General features: G+C 34.5%; 1 protein-coding gene across 1 annotated transcript in view; it reads left to right on the top strand.

Moving 5' to 3' along the window:
* Positions 1 to 24,036, top strand: part of MALRD1 (MAM and LDL receptor class A domain containing 1) — a 755,529-nt gene that overhangs the window by 324,757 nt on the left and 406,736 nt on the right. Inside the window, 4 exon segments of the mRNA XM_072825144.1 lie at positions 13,457 to 13,704; positions 17,887 to 18,026; positions 18,028 to 18,201; positions 20,701 to 20,893. Coding sequence (XP_072681245.1) covers positions 13,457 to 13,704; positions 17,887 to 18,026; positions 18,028 to 18,201; positions 20,701 to 20,893 — 755 coding nt within the window.

Here is a 24,036-nt window from a genome sequence, read left to right as displayed (position 1 = left end):
CAAATGAAAATCGCTACACTTCAGTACCTCCTAATTCAACTGATAAAAATTAGAGAGAGAGAGAGAGAGAGAGAGAGAGAATCTTGAAAGACACCAGAAAAAAATCATATAAAATAGAATAATCATATACTTGATAGTATATCATTTTCTCGTCAGAAAAAACAAAAGCCAAAACCAGGCCTAAAGACATTGGAAGATTATACTTAAATTGCTAAGATGGGGGAGGGGAGGACCTATCAATATAGAGTTTTGTATCTAGGGAAAATATCTTCAAAAATTAAGGCAAAATAAGACTTTTTTTTAAAGATATTTTTTTAGATAAGTGAAACCAGCATGTCCTATAAAAGGTTTTAAAGGATATATTTCAAGCTAAAAGTAAATGACACCAGATTGAAACTTGAACCTGCAGGAAGAAATGAAGAGAACTAGAAATAATTTTGTGGGTAAATATACAAGGCCACATTTTCTCTTTTCTTTTGTTAATTTGAGACATGACTTTTCTAAAGAAAACTTGTTTTATGGCTCTTATATCCTATGTAGATAAATATGGTAAAAATAGCACTAGGAACGAGAGGTGAGTGAAATTAAACTGTACCAAAATTCTTAAAATTTTGCATGAAGAACAATATCAACTCTAGACAGTGATACTTAAGTGTTCATATGCAATCATTAGACCAACACTAAAACATAAAAAGACGCAGTTAAAAACTTAATAGAAGAATTAAAATGGAATACTAAAAATGTTCACAAGGACACAGGAGGAAGATAATAAAAAACACATGGGAAAAATAATTTTAAAAAATAGAAAAAAAAGATAAAATGAAAGATCTAAATCTTGTCATAATATTAATTATATCAAATGTAAATAGCCAAACAATTACAACTAAAATGCAAAAATTTCCGATCAATTAAAAAACATGATACAGCAATTGGGTGTATATTTTTCCAACCTTTTACTTCCAGCCTATTGCTGACTTTATATTTAAAACTGTTGTATTAAAGACAGCAAATATATATAGTATATAAATTAATATAAAAGTATTTATATTGAAAAATTACAATGATAAAGGAAAATTAAGATAATGTAGTCAGTTATCAAGAACTTATGTGAGAAATGTGTCTGTGTAGATCTTCAAAGTACATGAAATAAAGCCTGACAGAATTAAATAAAAATGGAAATATTCACATCATTGGGAGAGATTTGATTATTTCTCTGTCATTAATTCTTAGAACTAAATAAAATATTCAGTGTGTTAGCAAGAATACAGATATAGGGGTGCCTCGGTGACTCAGTCTTTAAGCATCTGACTTCATCTGGAGTCATAATCTCAAGGTGGGCTCCTCACACAGTGGGGTGTCTGCTGGAAATTCTCTCTCCCTATGCTGCTCTCCCCACTCGTGTTCTCTCTGTCAAAATAAATAATAAATAAATCTTAAAAAAAAAAGAATATTATAGACGCAATCACAGGTCCTTCTCAGGGCATCATATCAGGAAGCCCGGTATTAATTTGTCCTACTATACCTGATATTTACTTTGATTAACTGGTTAAGGTACAGTCAGTCACATCTCTATTATAAATTAATTCATCTTTTAAAAGTAATAATTCATATGCAAATACTGGTGACTATGAAAATATGCTGCCCTGGTTTTCAAACATTCAACCACTAGTTTTAACTCCTACTGAGGATTTATTTTCTTTCTTCTTTCCTTCTTTCCTTCCATAGGAAGAACATTTAACATGAGATCTACCCTCAACAGATTATTAAGTGAACAAAATATTGTTGACTAAGGGCACTATATTGTACAGCAGATCTCTAGAGCTTTTTCATCATGCATAACTGAAACTTTATACCTATTGAGCAGCAATTTCCCATTTGCCCCTCTCTGCAGCTCCTGGCAGTCATCACTCAACTCTGCCTTTTTTTTTTTTTTTTAAGATTTATTTTTTTATTCATGAGAGACACAAAAAGAGAGATGCAGAGACATAGGCAGAGGGAGAAGCAGGCTCCATGCAGGGAACCCAATGTGGGACTCAATCCTGGGACTCTGGAATTATGCCCTGAATTAAAGGCAGACATGCTTAACCGCTGAGCCCACCCAGGCATCCCTACTCTGCTTCTTTGAGTTTGACTATTTTAGATACCTCATATAAGTGGAATCATGCAGTATTTGTCTTTCTGTGACTGACTTATTTCACTTAGCATATTCCAAATTCAACCATGTTGCCAAATATGGCAGGATTTCCTTTTATGGCTGAATAATATTCCATTTTATGTAAATACCATTTTTTCTTTATCTGTTCTCCCATCAGCATATCTTTAGGTTGTTTCTATATCATGGCTATTGTGAATAATACCATAATGTACATCAGAGTGCAGCTTTGTCTTCATGTTCCTGACTTCAGTTTTTTTTTTTTTTTTTTTTTTGTACCCAGAAGTGGAATTGCTGGATCATATAGCCCACTGATGATTTTCTTATGTCTTCATTCCACATAAATTGATTTTCTACTATAAAGAAGAGCTTTGCCTTTACTCTATTTATTTGTATCTTTACTTTTTATTTATATTATGATCTCATAGATTTAAATTTCATTCAAGGTGTTATAATTATCATGAGTTATACTGATTATGAGCTTATTCCAGATTAGCTAATGGAAACCTACTATAAACCGTTTTATATAAACTTTTCAAATGTTTAAAACTCAAACTTTTTTGATCATATCCTTTTATTCCAGGCTCATCTGACACTTTTCTCTTCCCCAGACTTGGTGTCAGCTCTAAAGAGCTCTGATTCATTTTAATGGAGAATGCTATTTTAAAAAACAAGATTCTCCTTAGTAATGTATCATTGGTTCTTGGTCTTCTCAGTGGACAGAGCCAGTGAATATATGTATATGTCCACATGTCTGTCTGTGTGTCTATCTGCCTGCCTACCCAGCCATCAATCTACCCAGCCAGCCCCCCATCTACCCATCCATTCTTCCATCCATCCATCATGAATTTATATGGATACCACTAATTTTAATCCAATTTCACGTGTTCATATTTGTCACCTTTATCTACAACAGCAATAGTCTAGTACCAATTTTAATATTTATATTTAATTGCTCAAATCTAGAATATGCAGAAGTCATTCCAATTTCAAATTTTTTCAACATACATTACTATTAGAAGCAAGCTAAATAAATAGAATTTGATATTTGTTCTTAGTTTTTAAAGGTAAAATACATAGTACATACATCATAATTTGATGTTTTGATGAATGCATGCACATATATCACAAATATGGAACATTTATATATCCCCAAAAAGTTCTTCACACTCCTTTCCATTACATGTTTGTATATTTATTTGTATATATACTGTATCCGTATTAATTTTTAGAAAGAGACTCTATTTCAGATAGGAACCTGATAGATTTATTATATAGATTCATATTGAATCTATAAATGAAACTAGAGAAAAACTGCATGTTAATGATATTGAGTCTTCCAGTGGTCCACTTTTCCATTTGTTTAGATCTTTCCTAATTTCTTTCGACACTGTTTTTCAATTTCTAGTATAGACATCTTGTATAGACAAGTCCAGGTTAGACATGTTTCTTAAAAATATATTGCTAAGGGATCCCTGGGTGGCGCAGCGGTTTGGCGCCTGCCTTTGGCCCAGGGCATGATCCTGAAGACCTGGGATCGAATCCCACATCGGGCTCCCGGTGCATGGAGCCTGCTTCTCCCTCTGCCTGTGTCTCTGCCTCTCTCTCTCTCTATCATAAATAAATAAATTAAAAATGTATATTGCTAAGTACCTTATTCTTTTCACAGTCTTGTAAATAAAAGTATTTCCTAATTTCAACCTGTAAACTTTTGCTGCCTATTCGTAGAAATACAATTGATTTTATTTTATTTTCCTTGTATCCTAAACCTTATCATTTTTTTAGGGTTCTAGAAGTTGCCATGCATATTTCTTAGAATTTTTTTATGTAGACAACTGATCAATTTACATGCTTTTATATGTTTTCTTTTTAATTCTTACTGCACAAACTAGAACTTTAAGTACAGTTGTTGAGTAAAAGGGATGCTTTTGGACTATCTTACCCTGTTCCCAGTCTTAGGGTGATTCTGCAGTATTTCATATTTAAGTCTGACCATAGCTATATGTTTTTCACAGGTCTCATTTCTCCATTTGAAAGAGCTCCCCTTTATTCCTAGTTTACATCATTTTATCATAAAGTAGTGATGAACTTTATCAGTGCCTCTTCTGCATCTAGATGAGAAGATGATATGATTTTTTTCTACTTTTGTGTTAAAGTGGTGAATTACATTATTTGATTTCTGAACATTAAGTCAAACACATTCCTGGATAAAATGTATTGCTAAAGGTTTTGCACTTAACGTTCATGCGGGATATTGGTCTCTAAAGTTCTTGTAGCTGCTTGTCTGCCTTTGTATTGGCATTTTACTGGCTTCATAAGGAGAGTTGGGAAGAGTTCTCTTTTCCTTAGATCCTGAGAGAGTCTATGTAAGTTGGTACGATTTCACCCGTGAAGCCATCTGAGATTAAAGTTGGATATGTGCAAAATGTATTGAGTTCAATTTTTGTAATGGATAGAGTCATATTCAGCTTTATTCCAGTTTTAAGGTGTTTTTTTAACAGGTATTTTCTCATTTCTTCCAAGTTGTTGATTTTTTTAGAATAAATTAATTATTTGTAGCAGTTATTCCCTTATGTTATTTAAATGTAAATAGGATTTCTGGTGCTATGCTATCCTTACAACTTTTCTATAAGTTTGAAATTATTTAAAAATAAAAATTTTTAAGAAATGAAGTAGTATTAAGAAACTCAGGAGAAAGAAGTAATAGTTTGGAACACAAAAACAATTCAAATGATAAACCCAAAATTATTTTAAAAGCAGATAAGGTAAACAAAACACCAATTTTTAATTTTAATAAAGGAGAAAAAAAATTTGAATAAATGGAGGCTTGTTAAAGGGAATAAATAACCACATAGAAATAAATAACTCTGTGATCGTTTGAAAATGTCAATAAAATAGTTAATTTTCTTGAGAAAAATGACCAAAATTAACTAATGAAGCAGAAAACCTGAATAGACCATTAACTGTCAAATAAAGTTATCAACAAATGTCCTTCAATTTTGTCCTCTTGAGTTAGATACTACTGAGTTCTATCACATTTTAATGAACTGATAATGGCCAAAGAAACTATTCTAACCATACAAAATGACTGAATTTATTTTATGAAGCTAATATATCACTGATAATGAAGCCTCCAAAAAATTAGAAATGTAAGAAAACTGTAATTCAAACTCCCTGTGAATATAAATGTAGAACTTAAAATGCTAGCAAGCCAAATTCAGCAATAGAATCATTGTATCATCCACTTTGAGGTAAGGATATTACACCACTTAAAGGAAGTAATACACTGTTCATGTAAACAGATAAACTACCGAAAAAATCCATAACAGGTGCTAAAATATTTATTTAAATTCAACACCCATTTCTGTAATGTTTAAATGATAGAACCTTAACATCTACAGATGATTTAAACAAAGGGAACAAGGAAATACTTTCATTAAAATCAAGATTATAGTAATATTTACTATTACTTTTTAACACTCCTGGTTCTAGGCAGTATGTAAGGCATAAAATGAATTACAGTAACACTAAATTTAAATTATTATAATTATTTTATTTAAAAAAAATATTTGAGCACTAGAGCAGAGGGAAGAGGCAGAGACAGAGGGAGAAGCAGAATCCCTACTGAGCAGGGAGCCTGATGTGCGGTTCCCTCCTGGGTTCCCAGGATTATGACATGAGCCACAGGAAGATGCTTAACCAACTGAGCCACCCAGGTGCCCCGATTTTCTAATGATATGCTAATATACCTCAAAAAGCCCAAGATAGTTACTTTTAAAAATGTAATCATTCTAGTACTGGGTTGTTTAGTGTCATCCCCAACTCATATCCTGTGAATGTGACCTTAGTTTGGAAGCAGGGTCTTTGTAGATGTACTGAGTTAAAATGAGGTCATATTAGATTAAGGTACTCCTAACCCAATGCCTGTTTTTCTTTTAAGAAGAGGGAAGTATGGACATAGACACCCAGAGGAAGATAGTGTAAGAATACACAGAGAAAATGCCATGTGATTGAAGGATGTATCTATAAGCCAAGGAATGCTCAGATTGCCAGTAACCACAGAAGCTATTAAAGAGACTGGGAAGTATTTTCCACTAGAGCCATCAGGGAGAACGTGGCACTGTGGACACATTGATTCTGACTTCTAGCCTTAGCAGCTTTGAGGGAATGAATCTCTATTGTTTAAAGCTGCTCATTTTGTTGTACTTTATTATGGAAGTGCTAAGAAACTAATACAATCCTCAAAGTCACAAAGCTAAGAAAGTGTCCCATTTATACCTGGAAACTAACTTCTCAAATTTCCCTTTTTTCTTTTTTTTTTTTTTTTTGTCTTTTTTTTTGTTTTTTTTTTTTTTTTGGTTTTTTTTGTTTGTTTTTTTTCTTCTTATTTATTTTAATAGCATTTGTAAACCTTGTCCTGAGCATCATCAGTGTAGTAATCTACACAATACTCATAGTTCTACTAAATGAATAAGTAAATATAAATACATAGCTCCCTTAAAAAAATTGGGAATATTTTTTGTCATATAGTTTCCATGTTGTGAGAATTGTGGGAATTCTCAGAGCTAGTGTGTTAATAATATGTTAGTGTTTTTAAATCTACCAAAGAAGGTTATAATTTATCAGATTCATCATATTCATTTGACTACAAAACCTTCTTCCTTTGGATGACAAATTGACATCCCTGGGACATTCATATTTAGATGAATTGATAAACTACATCACGCTACCTCAAGAAGAATCAAACCAAAATGGATAACTTCCATCTCTCCATAGTTGTCTACCTATAGACACAGATCTCTTCAAGAATTTCCTCATAGATACATAAATTTTCTTATCCTGTAGTAGTTGTAGATTTCTTTCTTTCTTTCTTTCTTTCTTTCTTTCTTTTTTTGCAGGCCCACCCTGGATCACTGCATACCACATTATAAAGAGAAGTAGTGGCACAGTGTTCCATTTACACCATTCTTCAACTGATAGTTCTGCTACTTATAATGTGATATTTTGCTTAGTATCACACTCTGAACTTCAGCTTTCTCATCAATCAAAATAAAAGAAATAACTATTATACTGAGATGTTGTGGGACTTAAAATAACATAAACAAAGAGAATGTTCAGAATCTGCCACAGATTGTGGTCAAAACACATTAGCCCCCTTTCCAGTTAGTTTCTTATCTTCCTAAATGTGCTTTACTTATAGCATATGCTCAATAAATTTAGATTAAATGAATAATTAAATAGGACGGTGAGATCTTAATTTTCAAAATTTGATGATTGGATCTTAAAAGGATTTGCATTATGGTCTTTCAAAATTATGAGGCTTTTTTTTAGTGAGACTGATATCTCATGTTTATGAAGATAGTGATCGATGGAAAAATTATAGCATTTAGAAATGTAGAAATTGGTTTGATGGATGATACAACTATAGACAAAAGTGATCATTGTCTTCCCGATGGCACACCTGTCTGGTGCTGGCATTAATAGCTCCATAAAATCACAGGAATTGGCATCTGCGCAGAAGAATGCTGCCTTTCCCACCTGGCACCCATGGGAATTTGTGAAATATCAAATTATAAGTTGTTCTCACACCACAGTGATGTGAAATCCAAACAGCTTATACCTACTTATTGTATTTTCCACCCTACACATTAGAATTGAAATTTTCAAGGACACATATCTTCAAAACAATGGTACATATCAAAAGAAAAATAGAATTTGCATGATAGAGATTCATAGAGCAGCATTTGTATGATTTTTGAAACAGAATAAGTCTGCTTTTCCCCAGCACAGATTATTTCTTTATACAAGTGGTCTTTCTGGATGCCAGTCTATATGGGAATCTAGGCTTCACGAGCTGTATTTTCCAACACAAGGTCAACTAAATTAGTTACTTCATTTTATAATTTTTAGCTGGGACAACTGTTCAGATTCTTAACTTGATGTTGATTTGGGATTCATTATTATTTTAGTGTATTTACCTCCTAGGCCTTTGAAAGGGTACTTAAGAGAACTTTAGTATCATAAAATAAAGGAGATTATTAGTCTATTGTGGGAAATAGTAAGTTACCAGAATGTTTCAAATGAAATTTTAAAATTGAATCAGCAATTGGATAGAAAATGCCATCCTGTTCATTTGGTAACAGAATTAAGACAGAAAAATGTTCTCTATTCTTGAAAATATTAAAAATTAGTGTTAGCCTGAGTGTTAATTTAAACCATTTTAAAAAGCATATTAGTCATGATGCTTTCTTAAGCTTTTAAATTTTTCGTTCTTTCAACAACTGAAAATTATTAATTTAGGCCATTCTTCATTATTGGGCAAGTGCTTTTGCTGGAGGGTGTGATAAAATTAACTTTCATCTTAGTGTCCTTTATACTCAAATGGTATTGAAACAATAGTAGAGCCCACGTATTTTCAAATTTTCCACCTTATTAGCTACAAAGAGCATAAAAGTTATTTTCTGTATTTAAATAATTGTATTTGACCTATGCTAACTGTAAGAATGCAACCATAAAGAAAGGCATGATTTTGATGCTCAGCACAATTTGGAAATTCTTAGAGTCTTATGTAATAGAATAGTGTAGGATCTTTGTCCCAAAATTGCTGTGGCTTTAGCTGGGATGTGGACCTGCCTTCCTTTGGCCTGTATGCTGAAGAGCAGGGCCCAGAGAGCTTCAGGGCCAGAATCATTCCCATTCTTGTTTACATTAAACTTCCTAAAATTTTTGAGTACTTGTTTAATTGAGTTTTCTTAAAGAGACAAGTTTTTATGTAGATGTTTATAAACATGCTGCAGCTTAGATTCTTCTTAAGTGGTTTTGGTTTTTGGACACCATCTCACATATAATTATGATTTTTAAGATTTTCATTTTCACTTTAATATCCAGAGAGAATTTAATAAAGAATTACTATATGCAAAGAATTTTAAAGTATACACTTTATTACTTAAGATCAAATAGGTCATTGGCTTTGTGCTGCATCATGCATATGCATTTAAAAATAAAGAACATGAAATGTATCCTAAATGGGCAATTTTATAAGATACAAGCTCTTAGTAACACAGTGCTCAGTTTTACAACATCATCACTTACCTTTATAGCTTTATAACTTACCAACAGAATTATAGGAAGATGTTTGTGCAGTTCCTAATCTCGAACTCTGTGTATAATAATTTTGGAAGTCACAACTCTCTGTTCTAACAAGTCAAAGGCTGAACAGACTAAAAAGAAAATCAAGAACTTTATTGAATCCATTAAAGATGGGAGGACACAGGACAAATGTTCCCAAGATTGAACAGAGGCAAGGTAATATAGGGAGTCACATGTTATCAGATTAGAGATTCAGGAGCAGAATCCAGTAGAGGAACCAGTATCCAGGTAGGAAAGGCTGAATTGGCATTGATGGAAATGCTGGAGCTGCCATATAGACAAGCCCAAGAGCTAAAAACGTCAGGAAAACCACTTATCAGGACATGCTATAATATTGTGAGAGTTATATTTATAATATTTATTTACAATATTATGTATAAATATAACATTATGAAGATTTTGACCAGGTTCCCAGTAAATATCAGAGAAAAATCCTTACCTGCTTCAAATAGGAGGAGGGGGAAAAATCATTTTGATTTGAGGGAGAGTGAATGAGAGAGAGAGTACAGGAGCAGGGGCAAAAGGAGAGGGAGAAGCAAGCTCCCTGCTCAGCAACGAGGCAGGGCTCAAACCCAGTAGCCCAGGATCATGACCTGAGCTGAAGGCAGATGCTTAACTGACTAAGCCACCCAGGCACCCTGAAAAAAAACATTTTGAAGTATCACAGAGCACTCTGTTCTTCCTAAAAATATTTTCCCTCAGATAATGAAAGCCTAAACTGCCAGGGTATTATCAGAGCCTAATTGACCTGGTGGAGGGGAAATTTCCATTGCTTACCCTCTCTAGTTGTCCTGTTCCACCTAAGGGGAGGAAGAAGGGTAAAAAGGGTTTCTCACCCTGACAAACCCTTGTGAAGTTCACAGTCTAGAGGTACAGGTTCACTCACAAACTGAAACTAATCATAGAACAATAGAATACTTCCCCTCTCCCCAGACTAAGGCCTATCTACAAGCAGTTCTTTTTATCCAGTATATCATTTCCAGTTATGAAGAAAATATCCCATGACATACTAAAAGACAATAAAAATAAAAACCAAGACAAAAACCTGAAATTTGAAGAGACAGAGAAAGCACAAGAAAGATACATGACAGGGATGTTGGAATTATCAGACCAGGTATTTCAAATAACTATGGTTAATATGCTAAGACCTCTAGTGGATAAAACAGCATGTAAGCAAAGATGGGCAATGTAAATAGAGAGATGAAGGTCCTGAGAAAGAATCAGAAAAAAATCCTAGAGCTCAAAAACATTGTGACAGAAGTGAAGAATGGCTTTGAAGGGCTTATTGGTAGCCTGGACACAGATGAAGAATGATGTCTGAGCTAGAGGACATTACAACAGAAACTTCCAAAACTGAAAAGCAGAGAGAACAAAGACTGAGAAAACACAACAGATTATCCAAGGACTTTACAACATGAGGTGTAATGTATAGAGTAGGGATACAAGGAAGAGAAGAAATAAGAGAAGGAAGAGAAAAAGGAACGGAAGAAACTTTTGGAAGAATAATGACTGTGAATTTCCCACCAAATGAATGTTGGACAGAAAACCACAGCAGAGAACATGAAGCAGGATAAAGGAAAAACAAAACAAAACAAAAAACCCTATGCCTACGCATATCATTCCTAAGATACAGAAAATCAGTGAAATCCTTAGAGAAATCAGAGGGATAAGACACTTTACCCAAAGAAGAACAAAGGTAAGGAGTATACACCTCTGAAATTGTACAAATGAGAAGAAAGTAGACTGAAATATTTAAGGTGTTGTGGGAGAAAAACAACAAAGAACTACCAACCTGGAATTTGCACCCAATGAAGTCATCCTTCAAACTGAAGGACAAATACTGTCTCAGACAAACACAGATTGAGATTTTTGTTTTCTTTTTTTTCCCCCAGAAAACTTACTTTGCAAAAAAAAAAAAATGTTTTTAGAAGAAGGAAAATGATATAAATCAGAAACTCAGATTTACCTAAGGGAAAGAGAGCCTTGGAGAGGAAGCAAAGATAAAAACTTCTCAAATTACCAAGGATAAATAAGGACATTACATAATAATGCCCTTGCTTCCTCAAGGAGGCAAGACCATTCTTAATATGTATGCACCTAACAGTAGAATGTCAAACAACATGACACAAAAACTAATAGAATTGCAAGGAGAATAGATGAATCCACTATCATAGCTGAAGACTTCTACACCCATCTATCAGAAATGGATAGATCTATCAGGCAAAAAATCAAAGGTCATAGTTCAACTCATTAAGTCTTGCTATTCTAGAAGTGGAAGAAAACATTTAAGCAGTGTTTGTAATAAAATATCGTTAGGGACCTGGGAGAGAGAGTTGGTATTTCATGCAACTTAAACCAATTAATTTCTGCAGCTTATTATAATAAATTCCAATTAGTACACTTTTTACTTTTTCACAATTTTCTCATCTCTAAAATAAGGATTATGTTTTAGAAAACAATTACAGTGATTAATAACTTTTGCTTTAGGCAGCATTTCCCAAGCCAAAAGTGTATCGAATAGAATAAGAAGCTTCCCAAATTCCCTACCAGGACCTGAGGAGCAAAGATGAGAAGAAAGAAGAAAGAAAATTACATTGACCAAATAGGTACTTGGAAGAGGAAGTGTGTGTAATGCTAAAATAGCTTCTTATTGATTTTGGGATGGGGAACCAGATTTGTGGAGAAATAAACTTCCACAAGCCATGGAAATAGCTCTGTGTAACACACGAAAATACTCTTTTTTTTTTTTTTAGTCAAAAAGACTTTATTGAGAATTTGAATGTTTGAGAAGTTTATTAAAAATGTCAGAAGGTCCTAAAGCATATGCCTAAATAGGATCACAGATTACTATTAAACTTAATGTTTCATTATTTATTTAACTGAGGTGGTAGCAAAGGGTTCCAAAGGCAAAAAACATCAGGTTATGTAGTTGTTAGCAAAACTTTGCTCCTTTAATTTTGAGAAGTTTAACTGTTTCATGTAGTCAGAGACCTGATAAGGACAAAACAGAAACTTTGCTTAAAATTTCTTATTAAGAGCAGAGCAGTGCTCCAAAAGAACTTTGTCTTTTTAGCAAAGAGAAAAGTCAAGTTTCAGTTTTATAGCAGTGTACTTTTAAAACTCATTTATTACAATCCTAATTGATCCTGACCCCGGAAAAAATTTTTCCAGAGCATCTCCTTCACAAATCTTTTTTTTTTTTTTAATTTTATTTATTTATTTGAGAGAGAACATAGAAGGAGAGTGGGATGGAGAAACAGACTCAACTGTGCAGACAGCCTGGTGCTAGACTCAGTCCCAGGACCCTGAGATCATGACCTGAGCTGACGGCATGTTCTTAACCAACTGAGCCCCCCAGGCACCCTTCTCCTTCACAAATCTTTTACATTTTTTTCTTTTTCTTTTTCAATGCAGATTTTGTTGTAAGTTTTTTCTCTCTAAATAACCAGTTTCATTTTAGGACAAAATTAGTTTCTTTTCCCTTAACAAAAATTTCATTCCTATTTTCATTCTTTATGCCTTTTTATGAATCTCTTACTTTCTCATATACAGAGTGGCTTCTCTGATCCATTCTAGCATCTTAATTACATTTATCATAATTTGAATTCTTAGAAAACTTAGTTTCTAAAAACCAAGTAGTAACCAATTGTGAACTATCCTACTCCCACATCTTCCTAAGCCTCTCTTGATAATTAGCTTTTATTTTACCTGAGCTTATTAGTTAAATTCATGTTGCAAGTGGTGCAGTTTGCCAGCAAAAGTGATTTAAGATAAAGGTTGATTTTTGTCTCAGGAAATTTTCATGGGTAATTGTTAGAACAAGTCAAGTTGGTTGAAAGATAAAAAGCATAGTAGACAAACTATTAAATAGCTTTCAAAATATTTGGTAACATAAAACTTTGACGTTTTACTAGGTTAAATAATAAATTGGGTTGAATTTATTGATATCTAAATCTTTTCCAAATAAGATAAAATGCTGAAACATTAATTACTAAACATAAGTTTAAAATATTCTATTTTAATGCTAGTGTCAGGATAATATTCCAAGGTGTTGAGTATTACATGATGGATCAAGATCACTGTAATTTTGTATGGCATCTTAAAGTCAGCTAATTTCCTTTTTCTCTCTACCCTAAATTGGGAAATGTTTTCCAGGTACCTCAAATGGGTGCTGTAATTTTGAATTTGACCTTTGTTCTTGGGAGCAGGAGCAGGATGATGACTTTGACTGGAATCTGAAAGTTAGCAGCATCCCTACTGTAGGCATAGATCCAGCTGCTGATCACACCATACAAAACTCCTCTGGACATTACATCTTCATAAAGATCTGGTTCCCTCAGCAGCCCATGATAGCAGCCAGAATTTCAAGCCCAGTCATAAGTAGATGAAACAAAAACTACAAGGTGAGAAAAAAACCCAGAAATGTTATAAGTGACTGCTGATAGAGGTAATACAGAAAATGCAATGACCAGGATCAAACCAAAGCTGAAACATGAATTTCTTCAACCTAGGACATGTATGGGAAGGAGAAAGTAAAACAAGAATGAAAGAGAGGGGCTGTTAAAACCATGGGAAGCATTATCCTATTGATGAATTCCATAGATATTTGAATTTGGAAACTACTGGAAAACTTCATGGTTATTATCTGTAATTATGCATAGTACGAAATAAGTAAAATGCAGTTGCTTCCCCTCAACGAATTAGTACTTACTATAATTAGGAGAATGTCACCGTCAGAAAGAAAATTCAAGCAGTTTATAGTTAAATATTCCCAAGAATGAATGTTAGAGATAGTTGGAGCCACTATCAAATGGTTGAAGAAGACTTCATGAAAAAGTAAAGACTAAAATTAGCCCTAAAGAAGGTAGAAGAACTTCCTAGGCAAGAAGAAAAGATGGTTTGGCCATTATCCCTTGGAACTTTTAAAGGAAAATGTTAGTACTACTAAAAATATAAATAGGATTGTATTGCTCTTTGGGACAACCAGCCTCTATGATGACTGTGTATTTTCAGGTCCTCCCTTTCTCTCTATTGATTGTTTTTACTTCACAAAGGATTTAAGTTAGCTAATAGGATCTAAACTTCACTTTACACATAATGTAAATTAAATGCTCAGGGATGACTTCACAAGAATTTTGCTTACAAGAATGGTAATATGAATAAATGTGCCATCTATTTATATCTACAATGAGAAACGTGATTTCTGTAAGATCTGAACACACATATTTGGACTGGTGTTTTCTCCAGGGTCTACACACTGAAAGGAAAGCAAATTACATCCAAAAAGTTTCGAGCTGATCAAAGAGACCGAGACAGGCTGGGAGACAATAAGATGATTGAGATCTTTATTGTCATCCAGATGTAATATTTTTGTGTACCTGGCTCTGCCACAAAGCTCTAAACTTTACTCCAAAGCTCCTCAAATAATCTGCACCCATTACAGATGTTTGCATCTCTGATTTATACTGACCAGTATATATACTGACTTCCTACCATTGTTGTGCTTTTAATACATGCTAAACTTTTAGTTTGTATTGGATGTTTTTCTGTCTTATCTTAAGTTGGTTTCATAGTTTAACTCTCAACGGGTAACCTCATTTCTATTTCTTCAGGGACATTTGATAGAATTTTCATGATTAGAGTTTTAGAGAGATAACAACAGTCTAGAGTAGATATAACAAACAGAGTAACATTAAACTTTATCTAGTGCATTTGGCAAAAAAAAAAAGTGTTTTTTTTAAGATTTTATTTATTTATTCACAAGAGACAGAGAGAGAGAGGAAAGAAAAAAAGGAAGGAAGGAAGGAAGGAAGGAAGGAAGGAAGGAAGGAAGGAAGGAAGGAAGGAAGGAAGGAAGGAAGGAAGGAAGGAAGGAAGGAAGGAAGGAAGGAAGGAAGGGGCAGAGACACAGGCAGAGAGAGAAGCAGGCTCCATGCAGGGAGGCTGATGTGGGACTCCATCCCAGGTCTCCAGAATCATGCCCTGGGCTGAAGGCAGTGCTAAACCGCTGAGCCACCCAGGCTGCCCCCCCAAAAAAGAGTTTTAATCAAATATATTTCTGTCTGTTTTTGTTGTTTTCCAAATTACTTGATAACTTTCTCAAAAACAAAGCCCAAGCACACCGGATTTTTATATGTCAAGTCTTTATATATCTCTCTACATCCATAAGATATTCTGAAATTTGCAAATTTGTTTTAGTCTTAGAAAGCTAATTAAAAATTAAATATAAAATGTATAGAATTCCAGCTTGACTTCTCAGCTTTTCTATGTAGGCTTCTTGTGAAAACGCTCCAAAGGTTTGTTTTTCATACTCTAGCAACTCAGGATTTTATCTCTCTCTATTTTTCCCTGGTCCTGGAACTGTAGTCCCTACTGTTTTAAACACCTGTGTGAGAATAATGAAATATGCCTAGGAGAAATGTCAAAAAAATTAATGATGAATGGTTTATTTTATGAATATTTATGATATAGATTGAATACAAAGAAGTGAGGAAAGGTCATGCTGGGAATGATTGTGTTGCTCATATAAAAAATATGTATATCAGGTAAGCAATAGTGACCTCCCAAATTTTCATGAAAATCCTTTCTGTCACTTGACCTTGTAGAATACCTTCAAGCAGAACAAAATCAAATTGAAGATTTTTCTTCCTTTTGAGGGATGAGGGGTGGGTGGAATGAGACAGATGGATGTGGGTAGAGATGAGACCTTTGAGTAACTCTGAAATTTCCATTGAAAGTGCCTCTCTACAAGAATTTAGTACTTAGAAGAGTTTTATTCCCTCACAATGCCCTGTGATTAGACCATGTTGTTGTCAAGTATTTTGTGTAAAAATAGAGGGGTTTATATGTTTGTTTGCATGCTAGCTACATAGGATCATTCAAAAAGTGACCTCGAGAAGACAGGGAAATATTTCCTGTGACATGAAACATGGGCCTGACATTTGTTGCACAAATAAGACAAAATAAGGCAGAGCCCTAGAAAGACCATGTCTGTGACTGCAGGGAATCCAAAAAGACATGTTATGCCCATCAGACAGGCCTAAGCCCCTTATGTTCTTACTCTAAGGAGTCATGTGACCCAGATTTCATGGGTCCTCTCCCAGAACAAGTCATAATGATCACAGAGCTCGTGTTGGAAAGGTTTGTCAACAGAAGGAAACATTTTGGATTACAGAAGAGTACCTGCAGATTTCATCAGCTGGGAAATTTGAGTAGAGTCACTTCACATGGCTTACCTATTCTCAGTTGATGCTTTTTGAAGTGTGCATTGCATATTTTGTTTAATCGAATTCTTTACCCTTAAGCACCTTCGTTTCTTTATTTCTCTAGAGTGTAATATCCATGACTATTACTGTTTCAATAAAAATGTCTTTTTCCTGTGTGATCATTCACCTTTACTGTGTTCATTCATATACATGACAAGACAAAAGCTTGAAAATGCTCTTGAGTTCCTATTATTTCTAACCTGCACTGTTGTTTCTTTGAGAACTTCCCCTGACTTTTCCCTTCTGTGTGATAATTACTAAAAATCTGGTGAACTCCCATCTTTGAAACATTAGGATGTTGATACTTGCAAATACTTATATTAATTTTTCTTTGGTGGGAAAATACCCTAGGCTGCTCTCTGCCATCATGTTTCTAGCATTTCAACTAAATTTGGGTAATGCTGTTCTGGTAGCTTGATGGCGTATAGTAGAGTCCTGAAGATCTTGTCAGACTAAAAGTGTGTTTCAAGTGCAAGAATGTAGTAGAATAAGCAACAGCACACTCTACTATTTTAAAGAAAATGATTTAAATTTTATGAGACTCAGCCATTAGAAACGACAAATACCCACCATTTGCTTTGATGTGGATGGAACTGGAGGATATTATGCTGAGTGAAATAAGTCAATCGGAGAAAGACAAACATTATATGGTCTCATTCATTTGGGGAATATAAAAAATAGTGAAAGGAAAAAATAGTGAAAGGGAATAAAGGGGAAAGGAGAAAAAATGAGTGGGAAATATCAGAAAGGGAGACAGAACATGAGAGACTCCTAACTCTGGGAAATGAACTAGGGGTGGTAGAAAGGGAGGTGGGTGGGGGGTGGGGGTGACTGGGTGAAGGGCGCTGAGGGGGGCACTTGATGGGAGGAGCTCTGGGTGTTATTCTATATGTTGGCAAATTGAACACCAATAAAAAATAAATATATAAAAAATTTTATGAGACTGAAAATGGTCTTCTTTACTTCCTACTATTGCTTAATCATGGAAAGTCCTTAGATAATGAATCACTTTTCATGATATTTTATTCCTTAGACAGTGGACTTTAAGAGTTTATCAAGGAATCTGCATTTAAAAGTCAGATGAAAAATAAACTCTGCTCAATTTTCCCCCCAAATCTTATTTGATTCTTACTGCTTTGTTTTCCACATACTATAACTTCTAATTTAAGGTTGGCCTAACTTCACTCACAGAACAATAGGACATGCAGATCTAGTTTTCCTTTTTCCTTTAGGAGTCTGTTCACAAAGGAGAGGGCAATATAATATAAAGTAAAGTAGAATTGTACTAATTAAATGCAATATTCCTATCTTTGGTTACAGATAATTTTTCATTATCACATGTATGGAAATGGCGTTGGGGCACTTGCCTTGATCCGGGTATCAGTCTCGAACGAAACTAGGGTCCTACTTAAACTCACCGTAGAACAAGGCAATTTCTGGCAGCAGAAAGAACTATCAGTCTGGTGATGAGGACTTCCAACTCAAATTTGAAGGCAGAGTTGATGAAGGACACCATGGGGATATTGCCCTGGATGACATCGTGCTTACAAAGAGTTGTCTGTCATTCCATCATTCCATGAAAGAAGAACTCACAGAAACTCTTCCAACAGGTACATCTTATGTTGTGATTGTTCGGTATTTTTACAGAGTGGAAGGTGGGAAGGAAGGAAAGAAATGGAAAAGAAATGATATAAACACCTAGTAATATTTTGGTCTCATAAAGAAAAACAATCTTAAAAAAATATTTCAAGGGATCCCTGGGTGGCGCAGCGGTTTGGCGCCTGCCTTTGGCCCAGGGCGCGATCCTGGAGACCCCGGATCGAATCCCACGTCGGGCTCCCAGTGCATGGAGCCTGCTTCTCCCTCTGCCTGTGTCTCTGCCTCTCTCTCTCTCTCTCTCTCTCTCTGTGTGACTATCATAAATAAATAAAAAAAAAAATTAAAAAAAAAAATTTCAAGCTTTGACTCCTAATGCTGTCCTCTCAGTTTTCTCCAAGCTTCGGTATGTTTACCAGTTTCTGATTTCTGTTTAGTCAGTTGCTTTGTAGATCAGTAAAAGGAGAGAAGACTCGTTTGTTTGCAGTCTGATTCAGAATTCAGTTTTTTATAAATATCATTTACTCAATAAAATATAAAAACATCAAGAACAGAGTTATTTGATTTTAGTTAGGCATGGCTATGAATGTGCCATTTACTTTATTCTTTTTAGACCTGCAGACATGAATTTGATTTGAACGATTGTGTTGGGATCCCTGGGTGGTGCAGCGGTTTAGTGCCTGCCTTTGGCCCAGGGCGCGATCCTGGAGACCCGGGATCGAATCCCAAGTCGGGCTCCCGGTGCATGGAGCCTGCTTCTCCCTCTCCCTGTGTCTCTGCCTCTCTCTCTTTCTGTGTGACTATCATAAATAAATAAAAATTAAAAAAAAATTTTTTTGAACGATTGTGTTTACATATTTAAATAGTTTAGGATTAAATAGTTTAGTAGATTGAATATGTCCATATACTCTTTTTTTTTTATTTATTTACTTATGATAGTCAGAGAGAGAGAGAGAGAGAGAGAGGCAGAGACACAGGCAGAGGGAGAAGCAGGCTCCATGCACCGGGAGCCCGATGTGGGATTCGATCCCGGGTCCCCAGGATCGCGCCCTGGGCCAAAGGCAGGCGCCAAACCGCTGCGCCACCCAGGGATCCCCATATACTCTTTTAAATTAAAATATCCTTTGGTAACTTGTCTAAAGAATTTTATTAAAATGTTGAGTTAGTATATACTCAATATAAAATGTTTAGTGACAATGTTGTAAAAAGTGGAAATAGCAAGCACCATTAATCCACATGATATACCAGGGGTATGGAATGAGAACAAATGCAGTATATATTATTAAAATGATAAAACATAAGATTTTGACAATTGATATGACCTATTAATATTTCAACTGTGAGTTTAGTAAAGAAACCAAAAGTGCCATTCCTTTGCTATAGAAATTATATCTTTTATAATTAGTGAAGACAAAAGTGCTTTATTTATTTATTTATTTATTTATTTATTTATTTTATTGGAGCTCAATTTGCCAACATTTAACATAACACCCAGTGCTCATCCCACCAAGTGCCCCCCTCAGTGCCCATCACTCAGTCACTTCACCCTCCCACCCCCCGCCCACCTCCCTTTCCATACCCCTTGTTCATTTCCCAGAGTTAGGTGTCTGCCATGTTTTGTCACCCTTACTGATATTTTCACTCATTTTCTCTCTAAAAGTGCCTTAAAAAGAATGTTTGCTCTGGCTTTTAGCATGGTAGATGGAATAAAGAACATTGCATTTCTGCCTTTACTTCTCCATTCATGTCAAAGGGAGCATTTTAATTTTAAGAGGAAACTTCTAGATAAGTGCTTCCCACTTGACAACTAGTTGAACAGAGTCTTTTTCTGACATGTTCCTAGCACTATGTGGGATAGCATAGAGAAGAACAAATGAATATTTGAAGGCTGTTTAGAGATAAGTATCCTTATATAAATGTAATGCAGGAGCATTTCAGATGCCTCAGACTTAATCTTCTTCCTGGAGAAAAGCTTTGCTTTCCATTCTGTGTCGACTATTTGGATGGCAGCTGTACTAGCTTGTGTATAGGTCTAGTATTTTGAAAAAATAATCTTATAGCATCTAAGTAGTAAGGGAGCAAGTTTATATTGAACCACCTCAAACTTTAATGAACAACTACAAAGTAGGATCCAAGAGGAACAAGCCAGTCTTGTTGGGAATATCACATTCTTAAATTGTGAAATCTTGGCTAAAAGTTATTTTAAAACAACTTCCAAAAGGAAAATTTAAAAGTATTATAAAGTGGCATAAAATATATATTATCAAATGAAGGGTGTATTTTAATAACAGTAGAATTCTTTGTATATCTTTATAGATACTTGAGGTATCATATTACATTTTTTGATGAATGGAAAATAAAAGAATCTCTGCTCTTAAGAATAAATCAGTATGGTAAGGGGAGTAGGAGAAACACTTCAAATAACTCTAATATTAGATAGGCTATAATTAAATGCCAGGAAAAACAAAAATTTATGAGGATTCAAAGAAAATGAAGGAAACCCCCAATTGAGGACATTGATTTGATACTTATTTATAGGATATGCAGGAGTTTGAACCTGTACCTGGGGCTAGGAAGGAAAGACTCCAGTTGGCAGTATAGGGGCACCATGTGTGGGTACAGTAGACCAAATAATGAATATGGGGAAGAAAGCACTGTAGACAAGCCTACGGCCATGAGACAAGAGAGAGGGTGCCACACAGACTGCCAAGGTGGCCTGTTCTGTGAATGGGTAATTTGGCTGAAGCAGGAACCTTTCACTAAGTCTCTGTGTAATATTACAGAGGAAATGGGGAGCTAACCTGGGACCACCTTGATATTGGTTTGTTTCCATTGTTTCCCAAAATGAATATACATTAAAAATGTATTGACTGGTCTTAGGAGACAAAAAAAGAAAGAAGGAAGGAAGCGAAGAAAGGAAGGGAAAGCAAAGAAAACAGGAATAGGTAAAAAGAAGGTACAGTATTCATTTGCATTAAAGTATGATAACTGGTAGAAATGGCTGCAGTTAGACACCAAGAAGGGAAAAAAATGAACAAACAAAAAAAGTCTTGATTTATATTATTAGTGAACATTCTGAAAAATAAGGAGAAATATTTTAATTTTTCACAGCTCCCTTAGCTACAATGCCCACATTTAAATGCAGCAGATGAGAAATACGTGTGTATGACATTAATATTCTTATAAACTTAGAGGTATTTGTAACTGTGCCTCCAAAAACTAAAAATTTATGCCTTTGTCTTTGGAAAAGTGAAAGGCTATACCTTGTTTAGACTTGAACTGTCAAGTAATTCTGATAAACTATGACTTCATCATGGGTTTAAAGGACTCTGTTGGAGTCACTGATATTTTTAAAGGAATGCACCCTCTCTCTATGGAGACTTTGGGGTGTTGGTAGAAAGTGGTATCCTGAACACATTACTGATATCATGAATGTCTTACAGAAGTATTGTCATAAATGTAAGCCACATATGTACATTTCTAGTAGTTATATCTTAAAATGTGAAATTAATATATTTTCATTAACCTAATATATTAAAAAGTATATTTTCAATACAAACACAACAGAAAAATATTGAGATATTTTACATTATTGTTTTCATATTAACTCTTTATTTTTATTTTTTTCATATTAACTCTTTAAATCCAGTGTATATTTTATACTTACAGCACACCTCATTTGGGATTAGCTACATTTCAATTCATTTCATGAGTGAATAGCCACTTATGGCTAATGGTCAAACTAGTAGGCAGTCCAGGATGTGAAATGAATATTATAGGGCACTTTCAGGTCCATCCATGGGTTTCCATGGACAATGTAAAGTTTATGAATATCCAAGAATTGCAGTTGTATTCTTCTTTAAATAGAAGCACAACACCAAATGTGAAAGCACAGCTTCCCTGTTTGAGTAGACTAGCTACTAATCTCAGACTCCTTTCTTACTACTCTGTATTGCATAACTGCCCTGAGACTCAATTTCCTCATCCGTGAAGCAGAGAGAATATCACTTGTTTCTTAGGCCCTTGAAAATAAAGAGGTCACTGCTTCTGTGATTTGCCTAATCTCATGTCTGGTACATGGTAGACATTTTATTCAATAAAATCAACCCATATTATCCTTTGGGCATCTTTGTCAATATTCCTTAGGTGGTGTAGCAATTTGAGAGTAAGTCTTCATTATTTGCACCTTTTTAAGAATATGTCTCTACCATTGGTTTTGACCAAAATATTTTCCTTGCAGAGATTACAAACATAATTTTTTTACACTGCATTGTAATTATTGAATCTTATCACTTACTGACAGTCCAATTAGATATTTTTGAAGTGTCATGAATAATGTGTGTGTACATGTGTATCTTTGAAAGCCTTAATGGTCATTAATTTCTCTTTGCTGCAAAAACATTCAACTTGGAACTTGCACAGATTGAAGGGAGTAAATGGCATTATGTGCCATAAGCAATGGCTACATCCATTAAACTTTTAGAAATGACTCATATTTATGTATTTTTCATCAATATTTATGGGGGTAGGGTAACAACTCCATCAAGGATAGTTTAAAATAGAAAAGATAAGACGAGGCAAAACATATATATTTAGGAAGATGCAATTGAACTGAATCTGGAATCAGTGATTCTAATTAGTCAAATAAGACCAAGGGCTTCATTAGCAAAAGTAATATTAAACTATTATTTAGCCTCTAGAAGTTATATTTAAGAGCTCATTTTGATGGCAGTTTTGCTAATTGCTAAGTGATGTTGGATAAAAGTAATTGTTTAATGAATTTTAATAAGAAAAAGGCAACCAAGATTCCTCTTCTGAATGTCCATATGCAAATTTAGTCACTATCAAATTCTTGTATTGTTGGCAGACATTTAATAAAAAGTCCAACTATGATGGAGGCAGAGAGCAGGTCTATGTGTGTGTGTGCATATGTGTGTGTGTGTGTATGTTTCAAAATCCCACAGTCATTTCCAAATATGAGTTATACAACAAATATATTTTGGGATATCACATGCTAATCAATTTTTGCTCTAAAAAATGTAAGGCAATGGGCACTAAATGGATTAGTTCCTCTTTGAGGTCACTTATTTCCCTGAAATATTTGGCTGTAATTTAAAAGGCTGCTTGCGAACTACTGATGAGAATGCTGGCGCAGCAACTCAGGCAGAGTCCTGAGTTAGGAAGAATTTGGCTGATTGTACTTGGCTCTAATTTAGTGATCCCTGTACACAATGCTTAGTGCAAAATGCATGTGTCTGAGGTTTAAAGACATGGGCTTGGACCTTTGCACGGCCCAATACAATGTGTAATATCACTTGATCTACTTAACCTCTCTGATTCCTTCCTTGTCTCTAAAAATGGGACTATTGAAATTTACTTCTGAGTAATTTGAAAAATAGTTAAGATAATAATATGCAGTGTGTTTTAAACAATACTTGGCAAATAGTTGGTGTTCAGCAAATGTTACTTTCTTTTTTTCCCGGTTACTCCTCTTTCCTGCTAGAGAGATTACAAAGTTTAACTGTGCACACATTGAAATGTATTAAAAACATATTGCCTACTAGCTGTTTTTTCACCACCATGTACCACTTATTGCTCAAAGCAAGGGTTCAGAACTCCTCTGCCTTTATCATTCCCTTCAAAGAAATTGCCCTCACAAAAGCTTCAAATACGTTGTTACTGAATAAATCACTAAATTCTACCCCTGAAACTAATTTAAAAAATTAATTTGCTGAATTCACTTATTATTCATAATCAATGCAGAGGGAAGAAATATTCCTGAGAATCTCAGAAGCGGATGTTTGGTTGGATATGCTACAGAGAGGAAAGAGAAAAGAAGTTCATTTTTAAATACACAAGCATACTCTTTATAGA

Source organism: Canis lupus, chromosome 5 (assembly GCF_048164855.1).
Source record: "Canis lupus baileyi chromosome 5, mCanLup2.hap1, whole genome shotgun sequence".
Taxonomy (NCBI): Eukaryota; Metazoa; Chordata; class Mammalia; order Carnivora; family Canidae; genus Canis; species Canis lupus.
Note: the sequence above shows the minus strand (reverse complement) of the source record. Positions and strands in the feature narration are given on the sequence as shown.